The following is a 15,336-nucleotide window of genomic DNA, read 5'->3' on the forward strand; positions in this document are numbered from 1 at the left end:
CGCCTGCTTTACACAGTTTCTCAGTAAGTTTCTGGAGGTCTGCACTCAGTGTTCCAATTTAAATTAGCTTGATCATTTTCTTGTCTTGCCAGTCATATGCATGCTTTTCATTCACGCCATGTTCACAGAATGACTGCTCCACCTTCTTGCATCAAAAGTGTTTATCAAATTTGACAATATCTTTTTACAGTTGGATCAAAATGTAGGACTTTTTAAAGCATCTGAAATGAACCATGGTTCAAAATGGATTAATCTCCAAAAAGGGCAGAGTAGCAGCTCTTTCTGATTGGCTGGTTTCCACCATACTTTTTAGGCCATGAATCAGAGGACAGCATGTCGACCCTTGCAGGCCGGCGGGGGATGAGGCCTAAAATGATGATGCCTTTTGATGCACAGCCACCTCAGCGTAAGTGTGTGTGACCAGAGGTGTGTCTGAATGTGTTTGACAAGTGAGCATGTCATTGTTTACACTTAGTAAGCTGTTTCTTTGAAAAATACAAAAATGGGAGCACCACGGATTTCTGACATCTTGTACCCGGATTAATTTATTGCTGATGATTTAGTTCTTGACAAAGGATGAAAGCGTGTGAATGTGTATGTGAGCGGAAGTGCATCCACATCCTTCATCTTCAGCCTTCTCTCATGATAAACCTCCATGTCCATTTGAATCCACAGCTGTAATTAGCGCTCATCCCATCCATTCCCTCGATAACCATCAGCACCATTATCACATGGGCAGCCTGGCGTCGCCCACGCGCAGCTACCTCTACCATCAGGGCAGCGGGCACCCCCGTGTGCATTCCTGCAGCCCTGTCTCCCATTTAGACACAGGTGAGACACTGCCCCGTTCTGGTCGCTGGAGGAATTACAACAAAGGACGCTCATGTTGACTCGAGTCATTTTATTTCAAAAAGCATGTTTCCACCTTTATATATTTCTTCAATTCCATTGTTCTCTGCCTCACCCGTTTTACTGTCTTCTACCTCAGATGTTATTCAGTGAAGTCTGCCATCAAAGTTGCAATTAAATGTGCTTAGTGTTGTAGCAGCAGCTGTTGTTGCACGACACGACACGACGCTTTTTAGAGTGGAGAAGATTTGGACCGAGGGAAGTGACAGTAGTGAGGAACAACATATGGCCAAATTTGAGCAGCCAGATGTGCGTTTTTGTTGCCGCTGTTTCTTAGGTTTAGTATTCTTTTATAAAAGTAAAAAAATAATAATTGAATATGCAGACTACGTGTAATTCGTGTCATCAGTCGTTCTGTGCAGGGCTGCTTCTTTTAGCGGAAACTGCCATCTTGAAATGCTAATTTGCTTATTAAGTAACATCTCATTTACTAACTGCAAGGCCGCATCCTATGAAATTATGTGATTTGTAAAAGGCATTGTCCAAGACTGGGTGGCTACAAAGTGCTCTAATGGGTTGAGGGGAAAATTGTTATTGTCTGGTATCCTGTTTGTGGTAACTACTGCACAACTCAAAAAGTGTTAGGGACATGTTTGACTCCCAGGTCAAATTTCAGGGTGAACCTAACATGCAATATAACCTACAGGTAAGCTTCACTTGGCAACTTGGCATTTTGATGCACATGTCACATTTTGCACAACATGCTTAAGATGAACGGCAAAATTCACATGGCTTTTGAGCTACATATGAATCGACCTCTAAATTTCCAAGGAGGTGGATATCGCTATATCTTTGTGTGACTCATGCAGTCTCCTCGTATCTCTGTTGTTACTTGCTGATGACACTTTAAGCTTAAGAAAAATCGCTTCCTCATCGGTCTCCTCCCCCTCCTCTTCTGTCCTCCAGAGTCGGTGAGGAATACACCTTGTTCGGAGCCTCTTCCTCCAGCTGCCTCATCCTCGCAGGCCTCCTGCCCCTCAGAGATACTGGCAGAACCCGAGGGCAGCTACCATGGCTCTAGCACCACGGAGGAAGAGTGCTGCTACACCGGCAACCTGCCGCCCCTGCGCTCGGCCCACCCGCACGCCCACGCTCACCCTCTTAAGAGCTTTGCCGTGCCTGCCATCCCAGCTTCAGGTCACCCTAGCTTTGAGTCCCCTGCGCTGCCCAGCACTCCCCTGCTGGCTCAGACTGGTGAGTAGAACCTGCTGGCATTTCATAGTGTCTTGTGTCATGTAAACTCCACGCTAGTAGGCCAGATTGAGATTCAAACCCAGAATCCCAGAATGTTGGTCTTCTTCTGTCTCATTCACTGATTTGGATTTTCTAGCTAACAACATATCAGTGATCATCACTGACGGCTGGCATAGTTTTGCATGCTGCAGTTTGTCATATCTAAAAAGCACGATGACATAAATATCTCCAGACTCGTGTGAGTGTTTTAAGGAATCTAGGGATGCATTGATGTGAAAATGGCTGCAAAATCACAAGTATGCAAATTTTCCCCCAGATTTTTGGTTGCCACGTAGCACCGCCACTGAATGTTTGACACCAAGTTACTGAACAACATGGTGCTCATGAAATTTCCGCTTGGTATGTTCACCTGATTCAGGGCCTCCCACACACCCCCATGTCGTTAAAACAGCCTGCATCGGCACTCTTGGAAGGACTCGAACACCAATGATAGTCAACGTGCCCAACGCCCCCGACGTCCCAGAGACTAGCAAGATGCTGGAGGATGTAGACAGCGTGAGTATTGTGGCCTGCAGACGTCTCATGCTGTTCAATACTCAATTGTTTTAATGTGCCAGAAATGTAACTTCCACACTGTCCTTCCAAATCCATATCAGGTTTTCTTGGGGCACTGGATTATATAGCTAGCTGCAGATGTACTTTGATTTTAACCACGGTTTCTGTTTCCTCTTTCTCTCTTCATTCTTCTTTAACTTCATTCTCACCCTCTGTTGGCTGTAATTTATGAACCCATTTACTTTTTTTATGGCTGATTAATACAAAACCCACAATTGGAATGTTGGGTTTATTGTTTTGCTTCTTTGCTTCTGCTGGTTTATTTTGCTTTCATCTGCTGTCGCTTTCTGGTCATGTAACTTCCCACGCTTCAGTCCTATTGATCCATCATCCCCTCGCTCGCCTCACCCCACCCATTTGACTCCCCCCCCTCTCCATTTCCTCTGTGAAAGGTCCCTGACTGACCCTCTCCTCCTCTCCTTTTCTCCTCCCTCCCCTCCTCCAGGTGCTTGCCTCCCTACCCCCCTGCCCCTCCCCCGCCCCTCGCAGTAACCCTGTTCCTCTCCCTCAGAGTTACGAACCAGATGAGCTGACCGAGGAGATGGCCCACTTGGAGGGTCTCATGAAGGACCTCAATGCCATCACCACAGCACCATGAGCTTACACACACACGCGCACACACACATGCACGCACACACACTACACTCCATACAGATAAACCATTGGCACAGGAAAGTAAAAAAACAAACAAAAAAAAAAAAACATTTGGGAGCAAGTGGCCCATGGACACACAAAATGACTTCTGTGAGACCCCCACCCCCCCAACACCTTTCGTCCTGCAAAGAAAAAAAAAACTCCTAGGAACTTTTTTGGCTCACCTTTCTCAATCTCAGGAAGGAGATGGCCATGGCGCTTCATGTTTTTATGAAGAACCATTCTCGGAGACAATGAACTCGGTCAAATGATTGTGATCTTACTTCCTCAGCAAAAATACAAACATGTTTTGTTTGTTTGTTCGGTGCCACATGACGATGCACGTCTGTCAAAAGTCCAACGACATGCTAGTATTGATGTTGGTCCATGCGGTCTCTGTGTTTCTTTTGTGCGTTTTGTATATCTATTGGGCAGTTTCAGTGAAGTGAACATTGGACATCCGCCTTCTTTACAACCCAACATTATCCGACATTTAGTCATGTATGTTCGTATCCCCTTGTACCACGATTGTATTGTTTTCTACCTTATTGTATTCTTTATTTTTTACATACGTATCCTTATAAACATGTACATATGTTGTTTTTATTTTTTAAATTGCGTCATTCTTTGATTTGAAAGGAAAGTGTCACAAAGGAGTTCTAACATTTTGCAAGTTTTCTTTCCAGCAGGGTCTCCTTTCTAAAAGCCTTACTGCCGTGTCTGCAGGTTGGAAGGTTAAGTTGACTTGGACTCAGGGTGCTGTCCCCACAAGCCCCTCCCCTTCCTGGCACACTCACACTTATACTGCAGTCAAACAATCACCTACAATAGACCAGTTGTCTTTTATACAAAGTGAGTGTGTCGTGGCGTTTACACTCATTCCTGGTGGCCCCTTGAGTGCAACATTATGGTTCTATTATACGTGAAAGACATGTTGGCCTTTAGAACGGGACTCATCATTTTTGTAAGAAGAAAAAAAGGCTAGTCACAAGCCTGATGTCAAGTCTACTTTCCTATCATCCTGTTACCCAAAGAAATTTATGGTCATCATTTGCAAACTCAATTTTGGGGATGTTTCTCACATATCCATTATCATGAATGTCATTATTAGTGTGGGAGATTTTAATAATGGATACAAACCTTTTCGTTTTTTTATTTGGGGGTGGGGGGGATGTTTGATCAAAAACAAAACAAAGAGGGAAGTTAAAATAAATAAATAAGGGCCGGACTCCATTTGGGAAATTATCTATTGAGTTGTTAACAGTTGAAACCTGTATTGCACTTTTTCACAGTTTTTGGAAAGTAAATTTCTTACATATCTTGTGTTTTGAATATCAAATGCTGTTTGTGTAGTGTAGTTGTCCTCTAGGTAAAGCAGCAGGCAGCTGGTCTTGTTTTATTTTATTTTTTAAATTGATTTTTTTTTTTTCCTGCTCCAGAGATGATACAAATTTGAGCAGCCGAGTGTTGATTTTGCAGCTCATGGTGAGGAATTATGTTGTTGCTTGTTCATGTACAGAGATTTCTTTGCTTTCTGTAGAAAAAAAATCGGTGGCTTTTTAAGAAAACGTGAAAAACATGTCTGGGAGAATTTTTTTTTTCGTATGTATACAAGCTAATATGAATACTAACAAAATAAACATTTCATGTTTTATTTCAGCGCAAATATCCAAGAAGGCCAAGTAGACAACGTGTGCAATTGTTGTAGCACTGGCCACCACATTCGGTACATCTTCCCAAATCTGGACCTAAAATCACATTTAAATTTTTTTATAAAACATTCTCTGTGAAAGATTTCATAAATGTCAAGTAAACTGGCAAAATGTTCTGGACTCCTCACGCACGGATGTTGCATTATTCATTTTTATGAAGTAATTTACTGATATCTGTGATAAACATGTTCCAATTAAAATGTTGTCCGTTCGATCAGTTAAAGCCCCCTGGATTGATAATGAATCAGATGCTGCATGAAACTGTTTTTCTGAAAAAGTATGCTAATGTATCAAAAAAATGCAGGGAATTGGTAAGTTTACAGATCATTGGAACAAAATCGCCAAAATGAACAGACAAAACAAAATTATATATTGCAAAAACATTGGGAAAAGGTTATGGAAACACTTAAAAGGGTATTGGTATGAATGAATAAAATGTGGATTTCTGGAAATTGACGGTAATATAACAAAAAACATTTGATATTGCAAGCTAGTTTAATAATTATTTCATTAATAAACTGATTAGTATAAGGAAGAATGTGTTGCCTGGGTGCAGTAACATTTCTGATTCCATCGTTAAAAACTTGATCGTAGATAAGGATTGCAATTTTGAATTGAAAGTGATCTGAGCTTGACAAAACGATTTTAAACTTTAAATGGACTAAACCCTGTGGTATTGACAGTTTTGATGGGAAATTCTTGCAGCTCACAGCCACGGTCAACTGAATTTTCCATCAAATGATGTTTTCATCAGTGTTTTTCCACGTTTATGTAAGACAGCCACTACCCCAAAAAAGTAGAAAGCAATTTTCATGACCAAACACTAGACCATTTGGTATTCTACCCGCTTGAGAAGAATCTTAAAGGGAACAGCATCAACTCTGATCTCCATCTGTAAGGTAAGATCTCTTAATGATGACCGGTTAAAACATCTTGATCAGAAATGAATTGTAGGCTCTGTACTTTTACCGAGTTTAGAGCAGATTTAGATATTCTTGATCATGAGTTACAGAAGGGAAAAAAAAAAGGGGCCCTCAGGTTCAAAACTACATCAGTAGGGTAAACCTCATGAGAAGCTGGCTGTCAAACAGAAATCAATGTTGTTTTGTCTGATGGCACACTATCAAACATTACTCGAGGTTGCCTTGGACTCTCCTTTATTCCATCTTTGTGAATGCCATACATATTTAAAAAATATATGTATTTAGGTACAACAATATTGGCAAATAAGACGACTATGAATTTCCTTGCAGAAATGATTGCGGGCTCTTAACGGAATCAATTTGGATTTCTAACTGGGTTGATGAGAGCAAGACTCCAAATATGTCATAATGTCTGATTCTAAGCTGTGCCTCTCGGGAATACAATATTGAAAAGAGAAATGTTCACACAATCACCTTTCTTTAAAATAATCAATGAGGGTAAACTATTTTGTGTTTCATGGGGAAATCACAACTTCACTCACTAATATGAGGAAATGCCACAAGTACACGGTAAGCACACATACTTGTACCACGACACTGGGAGTGGCGTATACAATCCAAAAAAAACTTCAGCATATGTATGTAACTCTTCATAAAACAGAACTTGCCGCACAATTTTTTTAAATTTATGCCATGTGTGTATGTTGCCACGTTCATCCCAATTGTCAAACAATGACATCAGCTTTGTATTGGCGGGCGAGCATTTGTTTTGCACTCGGACTGGGGAAAAAAAACATTTTAAAATAAATATTGGTGCATCTCTATGCATCACGCAAGACGAGTCAAGTGCATGGAACTATCAAATTGAGATTTCTGGTAATGTGCCATTAGCCATTACAACCAGCAGAGGTCGCTCCAACAACTTGCATCTCGCCGTCTGCCTCAGTGACGTCATCGACCCTCACAGCAAGGAAAATGGCGTCCGACTCGTCTCGTAATCCTCCTCCTTTCCCTGCAAACGACGAGCCAGAAGAGGGACTGTCTGACTTGGTAGATGGAGACAGTGACGAGGGGGAAGATATTTTCGTCAATAATGTAAGTTTGCGTGTCCTTTTTTACCTAAATTGCCCAGTCATTGATAACTGGTTGCAGCTATTCTTAGCTAGCTGACTTGTCTCAATCTTGACTTGTCAAATTTTTGCCATCTAAAATAATATCTCTGCTATGTTGCCAATGATGATAATCGTGGTAGTCCACGTGACACAGTGTAAATGTAACCAAAAATCCAAGCCAGGGCCGCGACCGACTGATGTGGTAACCTCAGATGAACTTCCCATGATACGTGTGAGCTCGAACTCTTTAACTTTGACTTTGGTGGTTTCTAATGGCTTTGATTCACAGAGGGCCAACCTCCCCAATATCCACGTTTCTACAGCGTCGCTTTCAGAATGTCTTTCTGCGCTTGACATAGGTGAACACCTCTGTGCAGACTAATAAATCCATGAATCGCGGAGTATATCAGCGAGGTGGCGAGCTCCCCTCCGGCGATGCGAGCAGCCGCACCAGCGCCCAGTCCAACGGAGTCCACTCTGACGAGGACGACGATCTGTTTGCCGGTAAAAGCCCTCCCTATCCTTACAATTGATATTATCTTTAAAAAAATGAGACGACAAAAAAGGTGATGTTGGTTTCACTAATCAATGTCACGACAGTCTTTTTTCTTTCTCAGTTTACAGACAGGACTCACAATGAGCTTTGCGTAGTTAAAGAAATAGTTGTTTACGTTTATGAGCCACAACAACTCACAGTTATTCCAAGGACAAATTATTCAAAGCAAAAGTGATCAGAACTGCATCATAAAATCACAGAAGAGGCATCTTTCACTTCTGAAGGAAGTTCATTCCACAAATTGGCTGACCTCGAAGGACTGCAAGGCTGTATCACATTTAGTTTTTGATCTCTTTTGAGGAACATTCAGACAAAGGCCATTGGTGTGACCTTGCAGGACAATAAAACACGTAATCCACAAAGTATGGAGGCGCTTGACCGATCAGCGCTATGTGGTTCAGTTCAAATTTGGACTGAACCCTAAAATGATCACAGAGGCTGCAAGGATGAGATAAAGACATTTTAGAAAATTAGAGTGATGTGGCTCAATCTATGCGCTTGAGACAAAAATTGGCATTCTGAGCAAACTGAAGATGTTCTAATGAAGCTTTGTCCATGTGGATGAAGAGAAAAATCAAAAGTCTTTTCACCAGTGTCATCAATTTTAACTATCTGTATGTATTGCTTATTGTCTTAATTAGTTGTGGTTGGATTTGCGTGCGAAAATATGAGTATGGTAATGGTTAGTTGGTGGAACAGGTCCTACCTAGTATCTACCCTTGGTGGAGTCTTTAAATAAATAAATCCCCCTTAAAAGGCATTATTTTTCTCGGTTCCAGGATTTGCTGGTATTCTTAATTATCAAAGTGAATAATATTAATGAACAAAGACTAAAAAAAAAAAAAAAAGCTAATAGGGCAAAAAAAATTTTCATCCAGGTAAAAACTATGCCTATGATTGTCTTTCAAAGCATTTTGATAATAAGTTATCCAGAACTATTTTTTTGCTAAGTATTTTATTAATTGTATCTACTTTTCTTTTATTTCTTTACCTTGCTAACCCTGCAACTGCTTTAGAATGTCATTACAGTATGTGTAGTACATTGAGTTACCTCATGTATGGAATGCTCTATCAGTCAATGATTCACACAGTGATGCCGCAGAAAATTACAAAATGTCACTTAATTGTAAAGTGAAATTATTTACAGAATTCATAACAAGTCATGCATCTTTGTCCATCTATCTATGCCATCGACTTAATGACAGACAGCACAAATAAAGGCAATTCTGTTAGAGCAAAAGGTTCTATAATTGGCATGCGTCCACTTTTTGTCACATTTTCTCTTTGGTGGTATGCCGTAAAATTATTCGAACTTAAATATGTACCTTGTAACAATGCACACTTGGCAATTTGAAAATTCCGATGTCTTTTTTAATTTGTTTGTTCAGCCCAACTAAACATTAATTTCAGATGGCAGGTAATTCACGCCTCTGAAAAGAAATTTGTATTCCAGGCAGACCGTTATATAGTTATTTAGATAATTGGACATGAATTTCCTAAGCAAAAGATAAATAGTCATATTCGAAAGGAGCATAGCCTGCGGTGCTTAAAAAAGTGTGCATTCAATTGCTCCAGCTGATTGAATGAAAAATGCTGATGATGAACTTTATTACCATTGTAATTCTTGTTGAGCAATACACACTTGTCAGCACGTGAATAGAGCCTGCCGGAATGTGGGTGTATAGAAGTACTAAATTTGACAGTCTACTAAACATTTGCCGTCCAGTTTCCAACCGACTTGCGGTGCAGATGAAGTCAAGGTGAAGTAAAATCTTTTGTTCATTCATGATCACATTCTCTGCCTAGTTCACCTGCATGGCTAATGAGTTCCAATGCAAGAGCTGTATCAAAGTATTTGGCCTCAAGAAAAATAGTAATGCTCACTTTTTTTGACTGTCGGACAGGTATTAATTAAAGTTTGCCCCACCGGGTAATGTGTAGCTGCAGGGATACTTTTATGTGCGGATCTCATTGCATTTTTTATCAGGAACAACACTTGCAGCTGCTTCAAAGCTGATGAATATGACATCGCACAACATAACTAGTCATCCACTTTTGTTCGGGCATGCCTTAGCAAATCCAACTATGTGTTAGTAATAGAATATATTTTGGTAGTGTATAGAAGGGCACTGTGTCATCTTCTGAAAGGGTTTTTTATTTTCGTCTTTCAAAATTGCAGTGCGATGCAGTTGTGCAGCACTGCAAAGTCAACTAAATAACGTGTTTTGTTAAGACTAGTTTTGTCCTTTATTTGTAGACGGATCGCGTTAGTTTTTCCAGGAGTAGCCAATGATGTACCCGCCATGTAACAAATGCTGTAATTAAAACGAAAACACATGAAAGGAAAGAAGGATGTGCAATGTCTGTCATTGAATAATCAACAGCACAGACACTGAACGGGTCGGTCAACCGTACTGAGCACTGTGCCAAGTGCTGTGTAAAACTACCTTAAGGCGTGCACTAAATATTATGGTATTTTTTTCTGAACGGGTTTTGTTTTGTCCGTGTTGTTCTGTTCAATGAATCAATTTCATCTATTTTTGGGCAAGAGAAAAATACTCCTTTTCTTTCTGCAGATGCCCAACTAAGCACGGACAAGTCTGGCAGCTCTGGCCAAAAAGAGCTCTTCAGCTCCTCTGGCTCACGTCCAATCTCCTCGTTTTCTCCGAGTCCTGCCGACATGCCAGCCCCCTCCTTGGAACAGGTACAGGCCTCAGCCCTGCAGGATAGCAGGAAAAATTAATTGCCAACACGCTTTCCCAGTGCCCACTCTCCAGTTATGTACTTAAATTGGCAAATGTATTTTAAGAACTGGAAACTGACAGCACATGTTTGCAGTTGGAGGAGGAAGAGGAAAAGGCTACTTTTGACGTGGATGTGGCTGTCACCAACCCCGAGAAAGTCGGTAAGTGTTTTTTTTTAAAGACTATTAATTTCTGCGTGTGAAATAGTGACCTTTCAGCAAGTCTGAGCAAATGTTTGTTTTTCTGCATCCAATTTGCTTTGTTTCCATTCTCCCAGGTGATGGCATGAATGCGTATATGGCCTACAGAGTATCTACAAGGGTTTGTAGCTCTATGAGTATGTTCATGACTTCAAGTTGTGTGTAATAAATATCTTGAACAAAGTATCTTCGTGTGGCCCTCCAGACCTCCTTGCCCATGTTCCGAAATAGGACCTTCTCTGTGAGGAGGCGCTTCAGTGACTTCCTGGGACTCTATGAGAAGCTGTCAGTCAAACAGTCACTTCATGGATGCATCATCCCACTGCCACCAGAGAAAAGTGTTGTAGGTGGGCCTTCTTTTTATTAGATGATGTTGAAAAGCAGCTTTGTCACAATGCTAGTTTCTTTTTTGTGCTTTATTTCCCTTAAATTAGCGTCATCCATGTCACCTCTGCTTCTTTTAGTAACCCAAAAACATCAAACCTTCTTTAACCTATTAAACATGTTCCCACAATGGAAATGCGTAAATCAAGGTAGTTGCCTGTTCCAGATCGACTAGCTCAGTGCAGATTATGTAAACAAAATATGAGTGGTGTGACTACTAGTTTGCCATGTACCATCAATTGAGTGAGAATTCCATTGACAGGAATGACCAAAGTGAAAGTGGGGATGGATGACCCGTCATCAGTAGAATTTGTGGAGAGACGACGAGCCGCTCTGGAGAGGCAAGATGTGCACGTTTGATACAGTGATTTTATTAAAGGGCATAAATAGTATGCCGTTTTCATCGTTGTGTGCGCTCTAGGTCTTGTTTCAACTGATGTGTTCTTGTTTTGCGTGTTCTTGTTTTGCAGGTATCTGCAGAGAGTTGTGTCTCACCCTTTACTGTTACAAGATCCCGATGTGCGAGAATTCTTGGAAAGAGAAGATGTGAGGGTTCTTTGACATGCTCTCCTACTTTTTTTCTCTTAGAATGATGGACTTTGAAAGTGGAGAATCTATGTGCTTGTCTTTTCAGTTACCCAGAGCATCAAACACGCAGGCGCTGAGTGGAGCTGGCTTCCTTAAAATGATCAATAAGGCGTCGGAAGCTGTCAACAAGATGACCATCAAGATGAACGAATCCGACACTGTAAGGGGATGTGGTGTGTAGATGCGAATAGCTTTATTTAGAGGTGAAAGCACCTCATCACTTGAACCACAAGCTTAGATCAGTGTCAAGAGTCCAAAATTACTCATTACTTATTTAATGGATACGGTAAAGACAACCTGAATTTCAGTATATTGTGCAAATGTCCCAAATTGAGTCACTGCTAAGTACATGTCAAGAACTATGCCATTCTAAAAATAACACTGGCTATATAGTAGTAAGAAAGAATGAGAAGTATTTTTACGTGTATTCATCCATTTTTACAACAGCTAATTCTGTTGATGGTTGTTGGGAAACTGGAGCCTATCCCAGCTGACTTAAGGCAATAGGCAGACTCAAGCCCGGGCTGGTCGTCGTCCACTTACAGGCACATTGAGACTGACTCACTGTCACTGAGTGGGAACTGAACCTGCATGCTGACAAATATTCCCGTCCGGTCGATAATATGCATTCCCGGTTGGGGCATAGCTGCGCCGCTACAACCATTAGGGCTGAAAACATTCGGCATCGGGGCGGTTGGAGTTGCTGACAAATTACAAAAAGAAATGTATATACAGGTCAAAAACTAATGCATCGCAAGACATTTACTGCAGAGAGTACAATGGCCATTTGGATTTGTATGTGCTCAGTTTGGGCAGATATGCTCGCTTCATCCCGTATTCCAAAACCATGCATGTTCGGTTCATTGATGATAAATTGCGAAATTGTCCTTAGTAAGAAGCTTTCTATAGCTGTGTGTGCCCCGCAATTGGCCACTGAGTGAGCCATGAGGGTTATTACTACCAACAGTCTTGTTTGCACTGTAGCACTTTGAGATTTGGTGTCAAATGTAAAGTGCGTTATAAATCAACGTTTTTATTAACACCGCCACTCGTCCAAAGCCAGCTAGGCTTATACACTAGCATCAATATTGAGCATAATGGGGTTGGAACTTTCTAGACTGACTTGTACTTGAACTTCTGTTTTGCATCAAACATTTTTTCCCTGTTGGCAGTTGTTGAAATATGAGATTCATTTCTGACTTAGTTTTGAGACTTGTCTTCTTTTTCAGTGGTTTGAGGATAAGTTGCAAGAGGTGGAGAATGAGGAGCAGCAGTTAAGGAAGCTCCATGCTGTGGTGGACTCGTTGGTCAGTCACAGAAAGGGTGAGCTACATCTGCATGTCTTGTCAGGAATTCATTTAAAAAAGGGTCAACAGAGTTATAAAAAAAAAAAAGGGGGGGGGGTGCCCAGATGTTTCACGTCAGTCTTCTGAGAATTACAGAGAATTACACGGATGTTCTCACCCACCAACACCAGAGCTATGCGGAAACACGGCAGTATTTGCCAAAAGTATGGCCATGCTGGGGAACTCTGAAGAAAACACCGCTTTGTCCCGGGCACTTTCCCAGCTGGCAGAGGTCGAGGACAAAATGGAGCAGCTGCATCAGGAGCAGGCTTCCAGTGACTTCTTCATTTTTGCCGAAGTGCTGGCTGACTACATCCGTTTGCTGGGTGCTGTGCGGGTAAGACAACTGGGCAGTCTATGAAGACTTTGGCGTAGGCTCAGGAAGCATGTCAAAGTTACATATTTAAGCATATAAACAAAACTAACTCATCCAGAGACGGTGAAAATAAAGGTTTGGTTTTCCAACCTTTGTCAATGTATTGTGTCCTCTGTTGCTAAGAAAGATTACTTTGCCATTTTCAAACCGGTTCTTGGATATTAGGTGTCACGTTGGCTTTTGTCAACCACTCTCTGGCTGTCCACAGGGCTGTTTTGACCAACGCATGCGGGCGTGGCAGCGATGGCAGGAGGCTCAAAGTGCACTCCAGAAGAAGAGAGAGTTGGAGGCAAAGCTCCTGTGGGCCAACAAGCCGGACAAACTGCAGCAGGCCAAGGAGGAGATCGCTGAGGTACGCACACAAACAAGTTGTGTCTTTATGACTTGTGAATAGTATATATGCTGTATCGTCACTGATTTCATTGTGTGTTGTCGGCGTGTGCGCAGTGGGAGGCTAAAGTTACACAACACGAGAGAGATTTTGATAGAATCTGCATGACGGTGCGCAAGGAGGTTCTCAGGTTTGAGGTAAGTGTTTCAATTGCATTGCTTTAATGGTCAGAAACAGCATTAATTTTAATTAGCAAGGAATAAAAAAAATCTCATTCATCTAATTTTGTATTTGTAGAAAGAAAAAAACAAGGACTTGAAGGCCCAGATCATCAAATATTTGGAGTCGATGCTTCAGTCTCAGCAAAGGGTAATAACATCAATTATTTATTGCACATTGTTACCACGAAATGACTGCATTTGGTTTTCATTGTTTTGTTTCGTATTGTAAACCGTCTTGTCATTCTTCTCCTATTTCTATTCCAGCTCATCAAGTTTTGGGAGGCTTTCCTTCCTGAAGCAAAGGCAATAGCTTAACGAAGGAGGATGGACATTTTTTTACAACCCATCTGCCTTTTCTGAACATGTTACCTCTACCACAAACTGAGAGGACCATTTTGAGACACGAAACAGACTTCCATCTGCTCTTGTATTCTCGAATCTTGTACAGTTTAATATTGATGCGCTGCATAAACTTTTGTTTATATTCCCTACTTTAAAATGCAATGAATGAGATTCAGGAAAGATGAGCCAGGTCATAGTATTTGTAAAGAAAACATAATTAAAAGTCTTTCACAAAGAGGGAGACGTGAGTATACAACGTAAATGTTTACACTGAGGTGCAGATTGAGAGTAACACTGTTCCTAGTTTACATTGAAGGTCAAACGTATGACAGACATTCCAGTGTAGCCATAGATGAATTGTCAGATTATGTTTTGATGCAATTGAATGCATTGCACTGGGTAGAAAATCATTTCTTAAGTCTTAAGCCGCTATTGACGGGCTCAATTAAACACCTAGCGCATTGCTACTGGGTATCACATACGACCTATGTGAGCCGATAAATGTTACAATAACAGGGTGACAATCTTGTCAGAGCAGTTATAATTGGAGGAATGACAAGTCAGTTACAACTTCGTTCAGACTGGATGAGGAATTCTTAGTCAAGATATTCGTCTTTTGGAGCTGATGCTGGCGCATATGGTTAAAAAACTTTTCGTTGTGTAAAGCAACATATGCAACCTAAAAGAAATCGTCCAATCACTATTGACTTATTAGTCAGAAAACATGCTTTGGTCAAGACATGGTATTGATACACTAGTTAAACAGTTGTTTTTTTGCAACTTTTGTGACTTGGGTTTTTCTGCCATATTTCCATAAGAGTGTGCTTTACTTTTGTAACCACTTTGCATTAGCACGTGTTTTTTTGGAAATGCTATACAGATGGTTGAGTTAAAAAAATAAATAAAACATCAGGTTACACTTGGTGTGCAGTTTTTTTTTGTATTTTTACTGAAGTCATACTGTCAAACTAACAGTGGATGATGACTAAAGCTGAGCAGCAGGATTGAGCATTGGGTTTTGTCTCTTTTAGAATTTAAACGACCAATCCTTTAAGTATTTCTGAATTATCTTGCTAGGCTAGGAAAGAGAAAGAAAATTCTGAGGTGAAAACAATCTGAACAGTGTGGACAGTCTTCCAGCATATCAAGG

The 15,336-nt window shown here is 41.0% G+C and overlaps 2 protein-coding genes and 1 long non-coding RNA gene across 14 annotated transcripts in view; 2 read left to right on the forward strand and 1 right to left on the reverse strand.

Annotated features, from left to right (window-relative positions):
- The window catches only part of neo1a (neogenin 1a), a 125,501-nt gene extending 120,215 nt beyond the window's left edge, over nucleotides 1–5,286 (forward strand). For 6 of the 11 annotated variants that reach the window (XM_088370685.1, XM_088370691.1, XM_088370687.1 and 3 more), the window contains 5 exons: nucleotides 314–406; nucleotides 676–831; nucleotides 1,816–2,103; nucleotides 2,522–2,658; nucleotides 3,164–5,286. In XM_088370685.1, coding sequence (XP_088226811.1) covers nucleotides 314–406; nucleotides 676–831; nucleotides 1,816–2,103; nucleotides 2,522–2,658; nucleotides 3,164–3,316 — 827 coding nt within the window. In that variant the 3' untranslated portion in view covers nucleotides 3,317–5,286. Of the gene's footprint in view, nucleotides 1–313; nucleotides 407–675; nucleotides 832–1,815; nucleotides 2,104–2,521; nucleotides 2,659–3,032 lie in introns of all 11 variants that reach the window. The other 5 variants (XM_088370690.1, XM_088370695.1, XM_088370696.1 and 2 more) reach the window with 3 other exon arrangements.
- A 917-nt stretch (nucleotides 5,287–6,203) lies between these two features.
- LOC148400341 (uncharacterized) lies at nucleotides 6,204–7,634 on the reverse strand. The gene is made up of 2 exons (XR_015857443.1): nucleotides 7,106–7,634; nucleotides 6,204–6,998 (listed from the first exon to the last, which is right to left on the reverse strand). It is a non-coding gene; the product is annotated as an uncharacterized LOC148400341 (long non-coding RNA).
- Nucleotides 6,916–15,105, forward strand: LOC148400342 (sorting nexin-1-like). Of its 2 annotated transcripts, none has more exons than XM_088370699.1 (15): nucleotides 6,916–7,081; nucleotides 7,476–7,602; nucleotides 10,231–10,358; nucleotides 10,493–10,559; nucleotides 10,676–10,719; nucleotides 10,804–10,945; nucleotides 11,245–11,323; nucleotides 11,453–11,528; nucleotides 11,617–11,730; nucleotides 12,800–12,893; nucleotides 13,048–13,253; nucleotides 13,501–13,644; nucleotides 13,740–13,820; nucleotides 13,921–13,992; nucleotides 14,109–15,105. In XM_088370699.1, exons 1-15 carry the CDS (start codon nucleotides 6,962–6,964, stop codon nucleotides 14,157–14,159), a joined length of 1,545 nt encoding a protein of 514 aa, XP_088226825.1. In that variant the 5' UTR covers nucleotides 6,916–6,961; the 3' UTR covers nucleotides 14,160–15,105. The 2 variants fall into 2 exon arrangements, with proteins under 2 accessions (XP_088226825.1, XP_088226824.1); XM_088370698.1 differs by having other exon boundaries at nucleotides 6,918–7,081; nucleotides 7,458–7,602.
- The last annotated feature ends 231 nt before the right edge of the window (nucleotides 15,106–15,336 follow it).

Source organism: Syngnathus floridae, chromosome 3 (assembly GCF_059516105.1).
Source record: "Syngnathus floridae isolate MCC-2025c chromosome 3, RoL_Sflo_1.0, whole genome shotgun sequence".
In the NCBI taxonomy this organism is placed as follows: Eukaryota; Metazoa; Chordata; class Actinopteri; order Syngnathiformes; family Syngnathidae; genus Syngnathus; species Syngnathus floridae.

Bases quoted from the DNA above. Each gene is read 5' to 3' on its own strand.
- LOC148400342 (XM_088370698.1), top strand. From the start codon at position 6,962: ATGGCGTCCGACTCGTCTCGTAATCCTCCTCCTTTCCCTGCAAACGAC. The intron at 11,731-12,799 runs GTAAGGGGATGT...CTTCTTTTTCAG, and splicing joins AGATGAACGAATCCGACACT to TGGTTTGAGGATAAGTTGCA. The intron at 13,254-13,500 runs GTAAGACAACTG...GGCTGTCCACAG, and splicing joins GTTTGCTGGGTGCTGTGCGG to GGCTGTTTTGACCAACGCAT.